Source organism: Equus asinus, chromosome 15 (assembly GCF_041296235.1).
Source record: "Equus asinus isolate D_3611 breed Donkey chromosome 15, EquAss-T2T_v2, whole genome shotgun sequence".
Taxonomy (NCBI): Eukaryota; Metazoa; Chordata; class Mammalia; order Perissodactyla; family Equidae; genus Equus; species Equus asinus.
In genome coordinates, this window is record NC_091804.1 from 29,156,382 (window position 1) to 29,175,820 (window position 19,439).

General features: G+C 40.5%; 1 protein-coding gene across 7 annotated transcripts in view; it reads left to right on the plus strand.

The window, feature by feature from the left end:
- The window catches only part of CTNNBL1 (catenin beta like 1), a 151,673-nt gene that overhangs the window by 19,776 nt on the left and 112,458 nt on the right, over positions 1-19,439 (plus strand). For 6 of the 7 annotated variants that reach the window (XR_011494636.1, XR_011494637.1, XM_070485907.1 and 3 more), the window contains exons 2-3: positions 10,634-10,825; positions 14,700-14,806. Coding sequence is in view for 5 of the 7 variants with exons in the window: in XM_070485907.1 (XP_070342008.1) it covers positions 10,634-10,825; positions 14,700-14,806 (299 nt within the window). In the remaining 2 variants the exon portion in view is untranslated. Of the gene's footprint in view, positions 1-10,633; positions 10,826-14,699; positions 14,807-19,439 lie in introns of those variants that run through there. The other variant, XM_070485910.1, reaches the window with a different exon arrangement.

Genomic DNA, 19,439 nt, shown 5'->3' on the forward strand with positions numbered 1-19,439 from the left:
TCTCTTGGGGCCACTGTTAGAAAATTTACTAAGCGGTATATGAAATTTAGCCCAGGGTGGCATAAAATGATCAAGTATGTAGGTGCAGAACAGATGGGTTCTGCCTGGCTGCAGTCACCCTAATGACCCACAGAATTCTGAGAATGTGTATACATTGTATACATTTGCTAATAGTAGACTATGATTGCTAGGTACTTCATTGGTTTAGCTGTCCTCTCCTCATGTCTCTCGTTGATTTAGCAGCATGGATTAAGTGCCTGCCATGAGCTGGGCTAAGGTGTTAGGAGCAAGGGTTAGATCTCAGAGTTCCTCCCTGTGAGGCCCTAGCTTACGATTTGGTAGAGGAGGTGGAGATTTATTAATGCATGTGTTGTGTCCTGATAGAGGTATGACACACTGCTGAGGAAGCTCAGAGGTCTTACTAGAGTATTTGGAAGACCTTTAGAGAAGGTGACCTTTGAGCTGGGGCTTAAGGCTGAGTAGGATTTCTCTAGCTGGAATCAAGGAGGAAAGGAACGTGATCTGTCATTCATGGTAGCACTGTATGTATTTATCCCATTCAAGGTTATCATTTAAATAACTGAAGGTGACTTCTGGGTCCCTTCCCAAGTCTTCTGATTCCATACTGGTTTTTCCTGTAGCAAGGTTTCCAGACCCTGTACTATCCTGCTCATGCATTATCTGAATTGTAATATCTTTTTTAAAGTGTTGTGACTAACTCAGTGCTATGGGACTGTAGCTGAATTGGATGTTATGCTTCCAATAGTGCATCCTTAATATGCATTAGCTTTAAAAGAAATTAAAGTTGTTCATCCTGTTGATTCATTGAATTTGAGATTTACTAAAACTGTCAGCTCTTTTCTGAATGAATTGTTTTCAAGTCACATTTCCCCTGGCAGGGACTTGATATATTTCCTATTTTGAATTAAACAAAGGGCTCTACTCATACTCTTTTAGTTCAACCAGTTATGTATCTAGCTATCCATACTACCGTTCACCCACATTTCTCCACCTGCCCTCTTGGATAACTTTGTGAAAGATCTTATTGAGATAAAGGTACCCTTTATATTTGGTAAACCCTTAACCTTAATCAGCAGTAACAATATCAAGGGACTACAACCAGTTGGGCATGACTTGTTCTGCATGATTCTCTACTAGTTTCTAGTGGTCCCCTCCTTTTTTCCCATAAGTGTGTGCACAACCATACCATTTTGTGGAATTTACTTCAAATTTTTCTTTTTTTAAGAAATAAAGTATTATAAATACAGTTGAAGTCTCCTGTGTACCCTTCCCTAATTCTGTTCCGTTCCACTCCTTAATGCAATTTCTTTATTGCCCTTCTTAGAAGCAGTCATTATCCTGAATTTGGTGATTCTCATGCATTCTTTTTTTTACTGTTACTACTTATGTATGCATCCATTGATCATTAAGATTTCCCTTTTTTTAAATTACAGATATACTCCAGTGAACATTCTTTAAATATCTCCTTGTGCATATGTCTGAAAATTTCTCTAATGTGTATATACCTAGGAGTCGAACTGCTGGGATGGCTGTAGAATATATGCATCTTCAGTGTTATTAGGCATCACCAGTTAGCTCTACTCATTTATGTCCCTATCAGCAGATTTTAACAATTTCTGTTTCTCCACATCCTCACCAACACATGGTATTGCCAGATTTTTATTTTTTCATTTTTGCCAGTCTGATGACAGTCTCCTTGGTTTTATGTGCATTTCCCTGATTTCTATTGAGGTTGAGTCCCTTTTTATACGCTTATGGACTGCTCAGTATTTTTTCTTTTGTGAGCATAATTGTGATTATACCCCTTGTCAAAAGCTGATTTTAGATAATTCTAAAAGTCTGTTGTGTATACATAGGACTTTGCAGTTAGCAATCATTAAGAGGAATTGAATCCTAGGCCCTGGTTTCTTTTCAAAGTGCTCTATCTTCATCTTATTTGATCTTACTCTCCCTTATCTTACTAAAGATTTACTAAAGACAGTCCTCTGAGGTAGCAGAGCCAGGACAGAGCATTTTTATAAATGCAGTGCTGGTAAGTCCGATGACCTATCTAAGGTCATGTGACTCTTAAGTGATTGACCAAAATCCAGATTTTTCTAATATTAGTCTGCTGCTCTTTGCATTGTACTATGTTACTTCTTTTAGATCAGTGTAATTCTGTTGTTACTCTTGTTGGATTGATGTCTGATATTCCCTCTAGCACCTAGTAGAGTGACATTCAGGTTCTATTAGCTCTGTAAACTCTTCCTGAGTGAATGAATGAATGATAATGGTTCTGGTGGAGCTGACAAAACGTTCATAATAAGTCTTCTAAAATGGAGGTAGTTTACCTTCCAGTGGTTTTACAAGTATCTACTTCTGTTAGCCTTGATAAATAAAGAAACCGAATCAACATTCAGCTTTCTGATGCAGCTGCAGAGTTAATCAGAGAAGATGTCAAGGTAAATCATGGACGCTAAAGTATAGTTGGTACTTCTGAAAAAGAACTCTACACACCCTTTGGAGATGAGATGAATATGTATTCAGACTTTAACAAGGAGTAAGAATTTTTTTGGTAGGAAAAATTGATTAAGTGGAGTCTTCATAACTAGTGATTTAAATCATAAATCACATCCATGTTATTTGTCAGCCAATCAAATTACAGACCATAAGTGAGACTGCTGGTGATTTTAATTTTTGATACATTGATTTTTTTTGTCCTCTTATTGTGGACATTGATAAAACCCACATTCTTCAGTAATTACCGTGGTCTCAGTACCTATAAATTTTTTTTATTGGGAGTTAAATAAATGAGGGTTCTGCTTTATATTTGCAATAACTTTTCTTTGAGATTTTGAGGCTTTTTTGGTGCCTGTTTTCCTTCCAGAAAAAGAGGTAGTAATTGCCATGATTCATTGATTTATTTTTTTTTTAAACCTTGGGTCCTACAAAGGCATAATATATAATTATATATGAATATGTGGAATTTTCCCTCAGATGTTTCTTAAAAATACCATGATACTCCCTTACATTGGTATAAACTTTATAGTTTACATAGGGCCCCTTTGTAAGTGTTTCAGTCATCACAAGAACTCTTTGAGGTGGGTAGAATTTTCTGTCTCTGACGACTTTGATCCCTAGTTATGAACTGTGGCTGATGGTAGTTGAAGCATTAGAGATTGTGAGCTTTTTCAGTGCTGGTGCCTTAAGCAAACTTGCAAGGGAGCCCTGATGTTAACTTTGGCAGGCTTCATGCCTGCAAATATTGATTGAGCCAGAAGTCCTCGTTGTAAAATGTCACCAGTGAATGTGCAGCCAGCAAAGGCAAGGGAAAACTCATTTCTGCAGCTCATCTGTAACTTCTGGGTCAGACCACTCATGCCATCTGGTAAAAATGAGTGTTTGAAAACTCCCTTTTATTCTGACAAAATGTAATCAGGTAAGGTTAACAGCAGATGATTTCTGAGCATTTCAAATCCGTCTTCAAGCTTGAGTTTGTGACATTCCATATGTCTAATTATCTTAAGAGATATCAGAAAGGTTTAAAATCATGAAATCCCAAAATAATGGTAGGAAGGAATTCAGTAATATGTATACCTCCCTTTTCCCCCTCTGTTGCATGCACCCCTCCCCCATATTGAAAGTGTTTAATTCTGAAAAAGAAATAGGGTTATTGTCTTGAAATAATGTAAAGATTTTTTTTTTTTGAATGTGAGAGTGAGACTAAACCTGTTTTATATCATTTAAGGAGAAAGATTAGGGACCAGGGTAGAAAAGTGTAAGTTGAAAGGTTTCTTCTCAACTTAATAAACTCCATCCAAAGATGGAGGGGCCACAATTTAGGGGAGGAGGTAAGTTTCTGGTCACTGGAAATGTTAGGAAAACCCCAGCCAAGGCCTAGCAGAGATATTTTAAAGAGTATTCAAACCCTCAGATGACTAGATTAGATCAAAGGTTCCTAAAGTCTGGACTATCTCTAGTGCCTCAGAATTATTGCAAAAGGTTGTGGGTTTAGGTATACACAAGCATTTTCTGTAGAATGAATCTCAGTCTCTCAAAATCTCTCTCAAAATCCATCTCTATATCTTAAAATATGGGAGTTAAAAACACAAATTCAGTGAAAAATATTACCAAGTAGATAGCAATGTATATGTTTGTCATTGTGTGTTTTCTCAATCATTGGATACTAAAAAGTGCAGCTGGGAGTGGGGTCTGTCAAACATTTTGACATTAAAAAAGGGATCCTTGGGGCTGGCCCGGTGGTGTAGTGGTTCAGTTTGTGTGCTTCGCTCCCAGGGCCTGAGGTTCACAGGTTTGATCCCCAGTGCAGACCTACACACCACTTATCAAGCCATGCTGTGGTGGCATCCCACGTACAAAATAGAGGAAAATTGGCACAGATGTTAGCTCAGGGCCAGTTTTCCTCACCAGAAGAAAAAGGGATCCTCATTTTAAAACCTGTCCAGGGGCTGGCCCTGTGGCTGAGTGATTAAGTTCCCACTGTCTGCTTCGGTGGCCTGGGGTTTTGCTGGTTTGGATCCTGGGTGTGGACCTAGCACCACGGGTCAGGCCATGCTGAGGCAGCGTCCCACATAGCAGAACTAGAAAGACCTGCAACTAGAATACACAACTCTGTACTGGGGGGCTTCAGGGAGAAGAAGAAGAAGAAAAGAAAAATTGGCAATAGATGTTAGCTCAGGTGCCAGTCTTTTTATTTTTTAATTTTTTAATTTTTCCTTTTTCTCCCCAAAGCCCCCCATACATAGTTGTGTATTTTAGTTGTGGGTCCTTCTAGTTGTGGCATGTGGACGCTGCCTCAGCATGGCTTGACGAGCAGTGCCATGTCCGCGCCCAGCATCCAAACTGGTGGAACCCAGGGCTGCCGAAGTGGAGCACGGGAGCTTAACCACTGAGCCATGAGGCCAGCCCCAAAGAGATCTTCCTTATTCCTTTTTTTTTTTAATTCTTCTCCCCAAAGCCCCCCAGTACATAGTTGTAGATTCTAGTTGTGAGTGCCTCTGGTTGTGCTATGTGGGACACCACCTCAATGTTGCCTGATGAGTGGTGCCATGTCCGCGCCCAGGATCCAAACTGGTGAAACCCTGGGCGGCCGAAGTGGAGCACGGGAGCTTAACCACTGAGCCATGAGGCCAGCCCCAAAGAGATCTTCCTTATTCCTTTTTTTTTTTAATTCTTCTCCCCAAAGCCCCCCAGTACATAGTTGTAGATTCTAGTTGTGAGTGCCTCTGGTTGTGCTATGTGGGACACCACCTCAATGTTGCCTGATGAGTGGTGCCATGTCCGCGCCCAGGATCCAAACTGGTGAAACCCTGGGCGGCCGAAGCCTGGCATGTGAACTTAACCACTCAGCCATGGGGCCGGCCCCTTATTCAATCTTAAAAAAAAAAAACGGCAAAAAAAAAAACCTTTTCCAACTTCGAGGTTCTTTGATTTTGAATCAGGTATGTCAAAGAGAGGTGGAAAGCAACATGTATTGTCTTATACGGGCCAAACTGTCCTCAACACTTTAGAAACGTTGGCTTTTATGTGCATGTATGTATGTGTGTATATGTACATACATGTATAAATGTCTCTGTGAAAGTGGTTATTGTTCCCAGTCTATAGATTAAGAAAACTCACGAGTAGAGAGGGTAACTTATTTTCCAGGGCTGCTAAGTAGAGGGACCAGGATTTGAATTTAGGAAAATCTGACCCCAAAACTCATCTTCCATGTACGCTATCCCCGTTGCAAACAGGTTAGGAACCACTAGGGTGTATGGTGAAGAAGGAAGAGCGCTGTATTGAGAGTTGGAGGCCTTGTGTTTGTTGCCCACCACAGACAAGTTGCTTAAACCCCTGGGCTCAGATTTCCCTGTTTCTACAGAGAGAGGGGTAAACTAGATTCTCTCTTTCAGCTCAAATTTCTATGTGTTCGCCATTGTTTTATATTTAGGAAACAGCACTTCCTGCCCTCATTTGGAAGACCCTTTTCTGAAGTTATCTGAGCTTCTTGGTGCTGGATGAAGAATTCCTGGTTTATTAGAAGGTTATAGCAGATTTCCTTTGACTTTTTCCATTTGCTTAATAAAATTGAACATATTTTTTCTTCCATTGGCATGAAAGTACATTTTATGAAAATTATTCCTTCTTAGCCAAGTAACTTGGAATATTGAGCTATATTTAGGCATTCCCACCACAATACATATCTACACTGTTATATCCTGGTACAGATGTGCTCTTTACATTAATAATTGCACTGTGTGTTTTCATAATTTATCATAATGATCCCATTATTGCTTATTATAGAAGTCCCCTTTCTTCCTCCCCATCCCCAAGTCTAATTGAGGTCGAGACAGACCATAAATACGTTAATATAGATTGCATGCTCAGAGGAAATGGAGTTGGTTTCATAGTGGAGTTTTAATTTAGGATTCGTTCTGGTGATGTAGCCTCTTCCTATGGTACATTACTTTGAGCCCAATATAACTGCATGTTCCCACAGCCCCTCATTATAGCTACAGCTTCTCACTGCTTTTTAATTAAAAAAAAAAAGAAGAGAGGGAGAGAGGGAAAATGAAACCTAAAGCTTAGGTTGGATATTGTCTGGGTACGCAGGGAGTATCCTAGGCAGATTGCTTATTTAATTTTTTAACTCTTTCAAAGCTTTCGTGGAGATGTCTTGATTTCTGTTTCCAGGGGGATGGAGATATATGTATCCATCCAATTATATATATATAATTTCACACATACGTGTGCCTGCACACACAATAAGCTTCAAGAGTTTTGGAAAGTAAAAGCACCTTATTTATATAATTGTGAAGCTTACTATAAACTTTGAGTAAGTGGGAATCTTTTCTGTATCCTAGAAAGGCAACCAGCTGTGTGCTTAGATGGTGGCAAATGCCGAGTGAGCATTTATACTGCTCATCACCTATTGGGAGTAAGGCAGGAAATGTGGAAGATTGTAAAAATCTTTAAAGGCTGATCTTCTGGTACATCAGAAGTTAAGAGTTAATCATTTTTTCTCTAGTCCTGTGGGCAGCAGAAGCAGAGAAATGACTTTATTAAGAACAGTTTCTTTTGTCATTCCTTCATCTTGAGGGATTCCAAGCACTTTTCAGATACTACAACAAATGAATCTCCAAAGATGACGGGTAAGAATGGCTTAATCCTCTTGGGATTGGTGGTGTAAGACACAAGGAGAGTTTGCGCCTGAGCTGTTGGCCTCTCTGTAGGCTGTGAGAGTTATTCTTTTTCTGGATCCAGAGCCCTTTAGCTCTTCTGTACCGAAATCAGTTTGACAGCTCCAAGCTTCTTCCCCAGTTACATATGCTTTCTTTGTTTTGTATAACCAATCACTCTCGCAGTGGTGAATATTGGGTAAATATAATCTTGAAGTTAATTTCTGGGTCAGGGTGTTGTTAACTTCACAGTTTTTATTGGGGACCTTTCACTAACAGGACTTCAGCTTTATGAGTCCATATTTCGTTCAGTGTTGCTGGAAAGACAATTCCATTTTGCCTTTATCAAGGAACAGGAACCCTCAGATGAAAATCCCCTGGACCTGTGCTGTCCAGTATAGTAGCCACTAGCTTCATATGGCTGTTGGGCATGTGAAATGGAGCTGGGTCTGTGTTGAGACACATCATAAGTGCAAAATACCTGTACTAAATTACAAAGACTTAGTGTGGAAAAAAAAGAATGTAAAATATCGTATTAGTAATTTTTTATATTGATTACATGTTGAAATGATGCTATTTTGGATATATTGGATTAAATGAAATATATTCTTAAAATTAATTTCACCTGTTTCTTTTTACTTTTTAAAATGTGACTACTAAAAAATTTAAAATTATGTCTATGGGTTGCATTAATATTTTGATTGGACAGTTTTGTCCTAGACTGTTAAGCCCATTGGTAGCAAAGTAGTCTTTGTCTTATTCACACTTATGTCCCCTGTCCCTAGCACCAATGTGTTATACGTAACTGGTACTTAATAAATATTTGTTAAGTAAATGAATCCTCACTGTTATTTGGAGTGGTCAGATTTCGGAAATGAGTAGAAACGTCTCTATTTAGAGTGTTAGGATCTGAAAAAGAAACAATTGAGGGTTGAGAAGAAATGAAAGAAAAGAAGTTCTTAAAATTTTTCCTTGGGAGAGAAAAATGCTGCAGTAAAGTATATCAGTGCTTTTGAACGACTTACCCATCTGTTGGAGAGGGAGGTGGGAGCTGTTGTTGGAGAAGGAGCCATGTCAGAGCATCTTAATGGGTTCTGCTATGCTCTGCCACAGAGTTGTCATGAGGGAACTAAAGCTGGATACCCTGTGTGAGGGGGAAGAGAGTTGGAGAAACAGTTGGTGAACCTAGAGGTTGCTCTTTTAGAGATGTTGTATTTAGACCGTTCGTAAAGATTAACAAAGCTATTCCTGTCTGGAGACTCCATACTGGCCCTTTCCATTCCTACATCCTCATTTAGAGACATCATCCTAATGGAAACCTGGGACTGCTGCTAGGCCAGCTGATTACTGGAGGACTCCTCAAGCCTTGGTATTGTTTAATAAATTATTTGTTGAAGGAGTGGTTTAACAAATATTATTTTAACTTTGCCAAAGTCTTGTATGACTTATATTTATGGGTATATATTCTTGCCTGAAGTCCCTCAGATCTGTCCTCTTAGGATTCTGGAATCCTGGTAGATTAGCAAACTTCCCAGAGGTCAGGTGCAGCTTTTAGAAGGCACCAGGTTGTCTTTGTAAGAGGTCATTAAAGGATCTCGGGCATCCTGTCTCCCTACTTGGAAAATAGCGCTGTTAACCACCTTTCTGCTCCAGAGACGGGGTGAAGATGAAGAGCTTTAAGTTCTGCAGAAGGAAATTGCTATTTCAATGGAAATTGTTAGAGGTAAAAATGAGTCTCCTCCCCGACCTCTGAAGTGTTCATTTTAAAGAAGTGGATTGGAAGATGCGTTTAAGAGAGACATTGCCGGTGTTCTTCTATCTTGCGTTTCTTAACTGAGGTACTGTTTAGCTTTCTCCTTGTAATTGTGGTCCACTGCTTTTTCTCTCTGCCCTCAGAGAGAAACAATCCAGAAGTCTCCTTTCCGTGGAGAACTGTGGCGCTCGCTCGTGCTTTGGCTCGCCTGGGTAGTAAGCTCACGCTAATCAGAATCACAGCAGGGCTTGTTTGATGAGCCCGAAAGAATTAGTGCTCCCGGGGGCTGAAGTTCCTTACCTGCTGGGGAGCTGCGGATTTATAGTTTGAAGCCTGCCCTCCTTCAGGATCCAGCTACCTTTCCTTCCCCTTCTCACATGAAAACCATACCTCCTTTTTCTTGTAGTCCGTGCTTACTGGCATGTTGATTTCTTTTATTTTTTTAGATATAGACCAGTAATGATTACAATAGGTTTTTGTAATTTTCTTGTTTATGGAAATAGAGTGTGATCATATGAAATTATAATCTATCCCAGGGTAGCTAGGAACACAGTGAAAAATAGCAGGTGGTACCCTAGAAACCAAATTGTCTGATGTGAGTTTTCTAAGCAGTGTCATATGCTTAGACTTACTGAAGCACCTGGTATGTGGAACCAGCAGGGTACATGAGTTGAGAAAGGAATGACTTTGCACCACTGGGATAGTGGAGTTCAGTAACAGTGTGGGGTATAAGTCGCAAGGTGAGATAATAGAAATAGAAATTAGTATAATAGAAACTTGTCTGTTATCACCAAACAACTTAGCCGGCTGGCGGTGAATGTGACATTTTCTTCTGTTTAGTAGTAACATACCATGTCGCACCTACCACACTGTTGGTGTGTGCAGTTGTTATAACAAATAAAGAAAAGCTCATTGAAGAGCCTAACACAGATGTTTTGTGATGGGGAAGACACAATCATGTGGATTACCTTATATAATTTCATATATTTATTGCTGTTATAGTTGAGAGTTATTTCACTAATGTTTGCAACCTTTTGGTACAAACTTCCAGTTATAGGATGAATAAGTTCTGGGACCTTGCAGTGTCAGAGGCACAATGAGGTCCTGACAGTATGGTGGAAAGAGCCCTGGACTAGGAGTCAGGAAGTGCTCATTCTGTTTTCAGTGCTGCTGCTGGTTATTTGACCTCTGGGCCTTACTCTACTCTTCTGTAAAGTAGGAATTGGGAGTGCAGTAGATCCTTGGAAGTTACATATGTAATAGTCTCTGTTTGAACTACTTGTGAGTGACTGTAATCTTTCTTAGACATGAATTAAAACCACATGCTAAGGGATTGGTGTTGGGGCTTGTATCCTAACTAGTAACTTCCACCTAACCCAATGTTCCCATCTCAAAGTGGCTTTGTTCCCTGTGATTTCTGTATACATAGGAGCTTTTGTGAAGTGATAAAACGTTGCATGTTGAAAAAATTCTGTAAAAAAAAAGCCAACTACCTTAGAGGTGACTTTAATCATATTTTTATAGAATCATTAAAGGTCTGAAACATAACCACTTAGAACTTCACTCCATTTTGTGGGAGAAATTGTATGGCGCTTTCCAGTTGGGGAATTCCTGAAAGCTTTTAGAATATTTGCTATGTGTGCCCTTCTACATCTTTTCCAGCTCTAAAATCCTGTGTTTGTTTTTTTCTCTTTCTCAGCCCAACAGGGGCACGAAACGTCCCCGGGATGATGAAGAGGAAGAGCTGAAAATGCGTCGGAAACAAGCTGGTACTCGAGAACGTGGCCGCTATCGGGAAGAGGAAATGACTGCTGTGGTAGAAGAAGCAGATGATGACAAAAAAAGGCTTCTTCAGATTATTGACAGAGAGGGTGAGGAGGAAGAGGAGGAGGTAAGGTGTAGAGATTGGTTGGGAGCTAAGTTGGCTGGCCCTGCCATAGTATCTGTAGAGTGTAATTTTGGGCCAAATTTCTCTGACTTCCCAGCAGAATCTGTAAAATGGGGTTAAGGATACTTACTTCACAGTGTTGATGTGAAGGTTAAGTGGGATAATGGAGTTGGGAAAGCGTTTTGGAAAGTGTAAAGAACATTACTGATAGAGTTTGACAATTATTCTGAATTATGTGTTATAATTGAGGCCCAAGCACTGGACTGTGGGGCTATTGATATTGACTGAGGAGGGTCAGGGCGGCTTCCTGGACCGTACTGAGGACACAGAGAAAGCACTCCCATCTTTGCATATATTCGGTAGTCTGAAAGAGGAGTAGAATTTTATCAAACAAGTGGAAGAAGGGCTTTTCAGGCAGTTGAAATGGCAATGCATTTGTAGTTCAAACAGAGACTATTACATATGTAACTTCCAAGGGTCTACTGCACTCCCAATTCCTACTTTACAGAAGAGTAGAGTAAGGCCCAGCAAAGCAACAGAGGTAGAGAAGTTCAAGGGGGAGCTCAGAGATTAGGTGTTTAGGTGACGTAAAACACAGTTTAGGGAAAGAAATCCTTAAGTGTCTTTCTGTTTGCTGTTCCTTAAGATGTCTTAGGGCCTTTGCACTCCTTCCTGCCTCTGGATATTTTTACTTCTGTGCCATCTGCTGGAATGTTCTTCATCCTGTAATGCTTTCATGGCTGGTTTCTTCTCATTCAGGTCTCAGTTCAGATGTCTCCTCCTCAGAAAAGTCTTTCCTATCTCTGAGGTAGCCCTGTAAGTCATTTTCTCACCCTTTTATCACTTATTCTGTATATTGTCATCACAGCACTTATCATGATCTGAAATGCTTGTTTCTTTATTCTGCTCATTTCTTTTCCTCTCCCCAACCTCCTGTGAAAACAGGGTCTGGCTCTGTTTTGTTCACAGCTGTATCTCTAGCACGCAGAGCAATGCCTGGCTCTTGGTAGGCCCTTAATAAATATTTATTGAATGAATAAATGAATGAAGCTGAAAAGAGTAGAAGTAAAATATCAGTGATTAAAAATAAAATGACCTTACCTTTTTGTCTTTTTAAATCCTTAAGTGTTAACTTGTATGTTATTTCTCTGTGGCATTTTGTTCAATGTGAAATATGGAAATAGATTCTTAAAAGCCAGCTGCTTTTTGCTTCCCTCAAAGACATGCGAAGTTTGGATTTAAAAAATGAAGTTGGAGCATGAATCTGAGAAGAAAAAAAATTGATTCACATTCCAAAAATGTCTTTACTGTGTTATGACAATAAGTCTCTCCTCCTTAGGATTTGTACCAGTGCTAATTTGGGGGTCTGTTCCTAAAAGATGGTGACACTTTGGAAATCTATGGTGGAAGACAGTCCTGAATTTCCTCTCTGAGGGCAGCAGCCCTGCCAGGCTTGGACGAACTGTGTGCAGCACGACCTCCCTCTCTCCCTCCCTCCGTCCTCACTAGCTTCTGCTCAGTCTGTTAGCCCTGCAGCAGCATTTAATTGGCAGGTATAAGTCCCATGTAGGGCAAGGCTGGTACTGGAGGGTTAGGATAGTAGCTGTCATGGGTAAGTGGTTTCTAGCCCGGGAGACAGTTCTAGGCTGGGAGACCAGCCCTTCTGTTAAGGGACAGGGAAAAAGAGATCACTTTGTAAAAATGACACATGGAAGGCTACAGGTCCAGGAGTTATTTTCTCACTGCCACCAAAGTCCCATTTGATGAAAAACAAGTGATGTTTGCCCCTGTGAAGTCACGTGAACTTGTAAAATATTATTGTCCTTTTTGTGCTACATCACCAGCATTTATCTTTCTGAAATCTCCCTCTGGTTTCTGACGTTGAGCTATTAGAGATACTGCTGTGGCCGATGACTAAGACTGATAATTCAGTTTTCCGTCAGTGCTGGAGAGAAATTAAAGGAAGGAAGGCCAAACCCTGGAGAAGCTAAGACTTGGGGAATCCTGTGAGAGCTGTATTAACACTAATAAGGTTTTTTCTGCAGCGTGGGTGAGATGTTAGCTGGAGGAAAGAAAAGCAGTGGATATTGAGGTTGCTTGAAAGTGATCTAACCCGTTCCTAGAAATTTAGATTATTTTAGTTAAATCCTGGTGGTACATTGGGTACATCGTGCCTATTGCAAATAGTAAAAATAACAGCTTACAGTAATATAGTGTCATATAGTTTATAATAAGCAATTTTATGTACCTCATCTCTTTAGGTCATCTCTATGATCTTGAGAGATACGGGTAATATTTTCACCCTCCCTCCCTCCCTGCCTTCCTTCCTTCCTTCAATAGATCTTCACTGGATGCCTGCTGTGTGCCAGGCACTATAATAGGCACTGGAGACTCAACAGTGAACAAGTAGACATGGGCCACCAACAGGGATATTTGTCGTGGTTTGGGGTTGGAGAGATTATCTGGGCCAGCCAGATCCTGGTAGACCTTCCTTATATAGGTCATGTGAAGGATTTAGGATTTTATTCTAAATGCCAAATGGATGAATTCAGGAAAGACTTATGTGGTAGAATCAATTGGACTTGATGAGGGTTTGAGGATTGTTTTCAGCAAAGTAACATTGCTGTGTGGCTAGTAAATAGTGAAGCTAGACTCTGAGTCCCAGCTGAGCCAGGACACTGACGTTGGTTTTTACCGTGTCAGGGAACCTCTCTTTAAGCTGTGGACAATGGGGAAGGGGTGGGGTCCAACAGAGTACCTCAGGGTCCAGGAGTCATTGATACAATCTAAGGAATGTGTTATGCTCAAGATCAATTTATAGGTATCTCATTTAAAACCCAGTATATGAATATCGAAATTTAATAAAATAATAGCTAACATTTTTGAGTACTTAACAAAATTATGGGTTGATTCAGTGCTTTCCAAAACGATCTATTTCAGGTTCTCTTCATAGCAGTTTCTTTATTGCTTTTAGGTGTGAGTTATGGTTAATAACCACAAGGCTATGACACTGGGAGTTGGGAGAGGGTTAGAGAGGCAGAGTGCACTGCGGCACATTACTTTAACCTAGAGAATAAACTGAGGAGAAAACATTTCTGAAATTTTAGCGTAGATTTTTTGGAGGAAAATGATTCAGCTTTCAAAAATTCCTTTTATTTACCTTTGTAGGTATTATTCCAGTGCAGGAAGTAAGAAAACTCTGTATGGTCTACTAGTTTTTTTTGCTTTCTCTCAGCGAGGTTACTGAATTCTTGATGCTATACTGGGATTCCAAGTATCTGTCTGATCCCCCTCTCGGCAACTAGTAAGGAGCAGGTACAGTAATGTGTAAGAAACACAGAGCCGTGACTGTTGCTAATTAACAGCCGTTCTTATCTCATGGGCTGTTCAGAAATAGGCAGTAAGTTGGATTTGGCCTGGACCATAGTTTGCTGACCCCTGGTGTAGGGAAATAATTGAGGACCACTGTCACTAACTCAGGGTTTGGCCTTAAACCAGTTCTTTTAAACGTCTGAGTGCTGTCTTACCTGTATGACAAAGGACCAGGACAAGATAAATATTAAGTGATATTTATTTAACAGTGTTGCTTGCTTCATGCCATATAGTATGCTCAAGGAATATTTGTTGAATGAGCGAGTCTTTTAACACCTTAAATTGAACTTCCTGTGCTAAATGTGGGACAGACAGAGTGATGCAAAGTAGGATGTGATATAGACGCTTACCCTCATTCTAGTGGGCAAGATAAAAGTTTGTCCTGTACATTCAACCCAGAAAGGGGAGTGGCAGAATGGCATGTAAGAGCCATGGGGAAGAAGTAGTGATTAGTGAATAAGAAATCCGTTTGGGTGAAATTGTTGCATTTGTCCCTTTGTACCAGGAGGAACCATTGGATGAAAGCTCAGTGAAGAAAATGATCCTTACATTTGAGAAAAGATCATATAAGAACCAAGAGTTGCGGATCAAGTTTCCAGACAATCCCGAGAAGTAAGGCTCTGTTTTACTGATACCCTTTCTCCTCTGAGGTGTTTTATTTGCTATTTTTGTTTTGTTTTTTGTTTGTTTTGTCTGCTTTGGTTTTTGTGATTTGGATCAGGGGTCCCAGGACAACCGACTTTCTAGTGGGAAATCACTAGAAGGGCTCACAGTACTCAGAGGCGAGTAGTACTCAAGGGTACCTAACAGGATCAGCATGGGGAAAAGATACGTCAGGCAGAGTCTGGAGAAATTCATGTATAGGCTTCCTATGTGTTCTCTCTCCCACTGGGAGGGGTCAGGCAGACATGCTCCTTTCACCAGCAGTGAAATAATAACACATGTGCAGTGTTTCTGTTCAGGGAAGTCCGTTTGAGACTCCATGTCCAGGAGATTTATTGAGGACAGGTCATGTAGGCATTCTCTGCCAGCAACGACTACCAAAATTCCAGACTCCCAGAAGGAAAGCAGATGGTCAGTGCCACAGGTGGGCAAAACAACCTTATCACTTAAGGAACATTTCAAAAGCCAAGTTCCCGGATGCCAGCCTAGGATCAGGCCCTGCTAAAGATCAGACCTGTTATGTTAACTCTTTTCTATATTATTATTCTCAAGGCCCAAAGAAAACTGACCATGGCTGCCATTGCTGATAGCTTTACTGTTGGGAAAGTGCCAAATGCTTTGGGGTTAGACAAATATGGGTATGACTCCCACATGACCTTGAGTAAGTCACTTCTCCTTTCTTCGCTTCAGGTATCTTACCTGTATGGAGAAATAATACCTCCCTCACAGGTTGTTTGTGAAGATTAGATCAGAGTAGTGGGAAGTGTTTAGTTCAGCACCTGGCACATAGTAAGTGCTCATGAAATGATAGTATCGCTGTTCCTACACCAGCTCCTCAGTGTACTGGAAAGTGCTGTAGTGAGGAATCTGGTATCTTTCAGTCAGTCTTGAATCCTCACTAAAGGGATTTTCATATTTATACAGATTTTACTGTTCTAAATCTCTTTCTCCCTCCTGTCTTTCTCCCTCCCAGGACATACACTTTTAATGAATCTTAATATACCCAAGACCATCAGGCAATTAAGAGTTGAATAGTACAGTCTTTGCACTCAAGTTTATAGGTTACCAGGAAGACTGACTATAAATGCACAGTAGAAGGAAAAAAATATACCTTGAAAGAGATACAAGCAGAGTGCTGTGTGAGCATAGAGGAAAAAGCAGTGAATACCAAGATGGGGGCTGTTAAGGGCTTCACAGAGGAGGTGGTATTTGAGCTGAGCCTTGAAGAATGATTTTGATCTTTTTTTTTTTTTTGAGGAAGATTAGCCCTGAGCTAACATCTGCTGCCAATCCTCCTCTTTTTTCTTTTCTTTCTTTCTTTCTTTCTTTTTTTTTTGCTGAGGAAGACTGGCCCTGAGCTAATATCTGTGCCCATCTTCCTCTACTTTATATGTAGGACACCTACCACAGCATGGCTTGCCAAGCAGTGCCATGTCTGCACCTGGGATCCGAACTGGCAAACCCTGGGCCACTGAAGCAGAACGTGCACACTTACCTGGTGCACCACAGGGCCGGCCCCATGATTTTGATCTTAATAGGCAGAAAAAAACATGGAAGGGCATGCCAGGCAGTGTGACTACCATGAACGAAGGCACAGAGGTCTCAGAGGGCAAGTCATCGTGGCAACCTGTTAAAGCTGATGGGGTCCACTATGTTTTCTCTGCTGTGGAAGAGGAGGTAGAGAGAAGAGAACCTGTTACTGGACCTATGGCCACATCCCTCTTTGACAGGAGGAGTAGCTAGATCGGAGCTCAGCTTTCCCAACACCAGAGTCCTATGTGGTTTTGTGCTGACCTCCATCATACGGTAGCACTTGTCATAGTGCACTGTGTGTGTGTATGTGTTTGATTACACAGTTACACATGAATAGCTTGTCATTGTAAAAAATACCAACAGTGTGTAAGTAGAGTAAAAAATGAAAGTTCTCCTGCGCTGCGCTGGCTCCTTTCCATTCCCCTGTCTTAGAGATGGCCCCTGTGAACGCTTGTGTTAGTATCCTTTTAGACTGTTTTCTGTACACTTATTTAAATATATGTGTAAATTCGCAGATATTTTCCTACCTAAATTATAGTGTACATATTGTGCACCTTGAGTTTTTGGGTCACATAACATAACATCTTTCCATGTTAGTACACACATATTTACCTTGTGTTTTGTGACTGGTGCATAATGTTTCATGGCTTGGAGACTGGGAGTTATCTGTCATTTTGCTGTTGATGGACATTTGGTTGTTTTGAATGTTGGCTTTGTAACAGCGCTGCAGTGAGCCTCCGTGTGCGTGTCTTCATGTACATGTGTTTCTGCGGGATAGGCACGTAAATGTTGAGTTGCCGGATTGAAGGCTGTGTGCTTTTTAAACTTTGAGAACTACTGCCCAATTCCCCACTGTACTCTTTAATTCTCCCCCTAGCAGGTCTCTTTCCCTGTGTTCTTGCCCATAATTAATGTGATCAGTCTTTAACATCTTTGCCATTTGTTTTATTGTTATTTCTTTCCTCAGTGGTCTTTCTGCATTAGATTCTGTGTCCTTTTAGGAGGTGGACTGTGTCTTGTTTGTCTCTGTTTGTAGTACCTAGCACAGTACCTGCCATACTATAGGTGCTCAGTAAACAGGAGAGATCTTATATAATTGATGTCACTTTATTACATCCCCATTGCTCGGAACCTAAGGGTGCATAATGAGGAAGCTGTACCGTAGGCTGATAACACTGGAAATTTAAGAAATCCGGTTTACTTCTTGGAATGCCAGTATTGCGTTTGCCCACTTGGTAGGTATACTTCTGTCAGTTTGGAGCAGTGAGTTTCTGCAGGTTGTGTTCACCATCCACATCTTAGGTACCACAGGTGCTCTAGTGTTAAAATTCATAAAGTGGTTTTAAGAAAATTTATTTTATTTAAAAAAATCAACAGTGTTTTCCATTCAGACAAAATTTTATGTACTATTTTAGTTTTTAAATATGAACATTTGAAAGTTGAAATTATGTATAAAGAACATTCTTTTCATGGCCAAAAGCAGTTAGGAAACTACATTGTCTTTTAACCTTGAGTTCTTGAATTCTTACTGGTGCAGTGTCTTTTATAATTCTCTAGACCAGCGAGGTGCAATTAAGATGAAAATTGCTAGAGTGGATTTGAATGAAACTTTCTGGTTGAGATCAGAAACATTCAAATTTATTTTCCCGTATATGCAATTGTCATTTTGATTGCATACCCAAAAATGCCGCTCTTCATTTGCCTACATTTCAGATTCAATTGACAATTCTCCATATGCAGCCTCTACTTTGAACTGTGTGATCTTTCTCTCAAATATCACATTGAGTAGAGTGTGCTGTTTCCCTAGTAAGTCCTTTAGTAGGAGTTCTCTTCATTTTTGCAGGGGCAGAATTATTTAGTGGTTCTCAAACTTTTTAATCTCAGGACTCCTTTCCACCCTTAAATAATTAAGGACCTTAAAGTGCTTATCTTAGAAAATTCTAGAATACATAAGCACACATTTCATTAGCCATCAGGGCAATGATATCATCACATGGTGTATAGCCTTCTGGAAAACTCTGTACACTCCTAAGAGAATGAGAGTGAAAAAGGCAAATAATGTTTTGGAATTATTATAAAAATAGTTTTGCTCTTATAGACCCCTGAAAGGATCTCCAGCCACCTCCTACCCCGACCTAGGGGTCCTGGGTGGAAGAAGCATCATGTTCTCTGTGCATTGATAGCTGGTTTGTGATTGCAGGAGCACTCATCGGTTTCTGTTGTTTTTCTGGTATTTCTGAACTTTGCTGGTTGTTTGCAAATTTCACTCTTGTGGTTGAAGGAGAACATCCTGCTGGTCTGAAGTAAATGCACATGGGCAGGCCAGTAGAAGATTCTCTGTTATACCAGATGGAATCGATGACCTCATGTCAGCTTGGGTTACTCTTTTAATATCTTGCTCTATTGCTTTCCCATTGACCTCTTAACTTGATCCTTTCCCCAGCTGTGAGTCATCTGTTGCTGAAGGTGTGCCTAACCCCTGGGCAGCCCTCTGCAAATATTGTAGTGTGTGCTTTAAATGAGTAGGCTTGTACTTTGTCAGCAAAAAGAGAAGAAAATTTTCTTTGTTGTACCATAGCAAACTTGAGCTTACCTGGATTCTGTGAGCGCACTATGTGCCAACAATTGTTAGGCACTTTATATTTATCATCTCTTAATCCTCACTATAAGGAAGCTGAGGTTTAGAGATAGGTTGGTTGATACTCTCTGTCTCCCTTGACCACGTTGGGGCTCCGTGCTCTGTGTTCCAGTGGCAGTTCTCTTGGGCAACACCAGACATCCTTATGGCTAATTGTATGTAAAGGATTGTTTATATTTGTGCTAGGCTAGGAGCTCCATGAGGACAGCAACTGGGATTTTTTTGTTATCTGTTATAGCCTCAGCACCTAGCACAGTAACTGGCACCCAGTGTGTACCCGATAAATACTTGTTGACACACTGCTCATGGTTACGCAGCCAGTACATAGTGTGGCTGGGAGTGTGACTCAGGTCAATCTCATTCTGAAGTCTGGGCATTTTCCACTATATCTCGTTACTCGTGTAACATTGG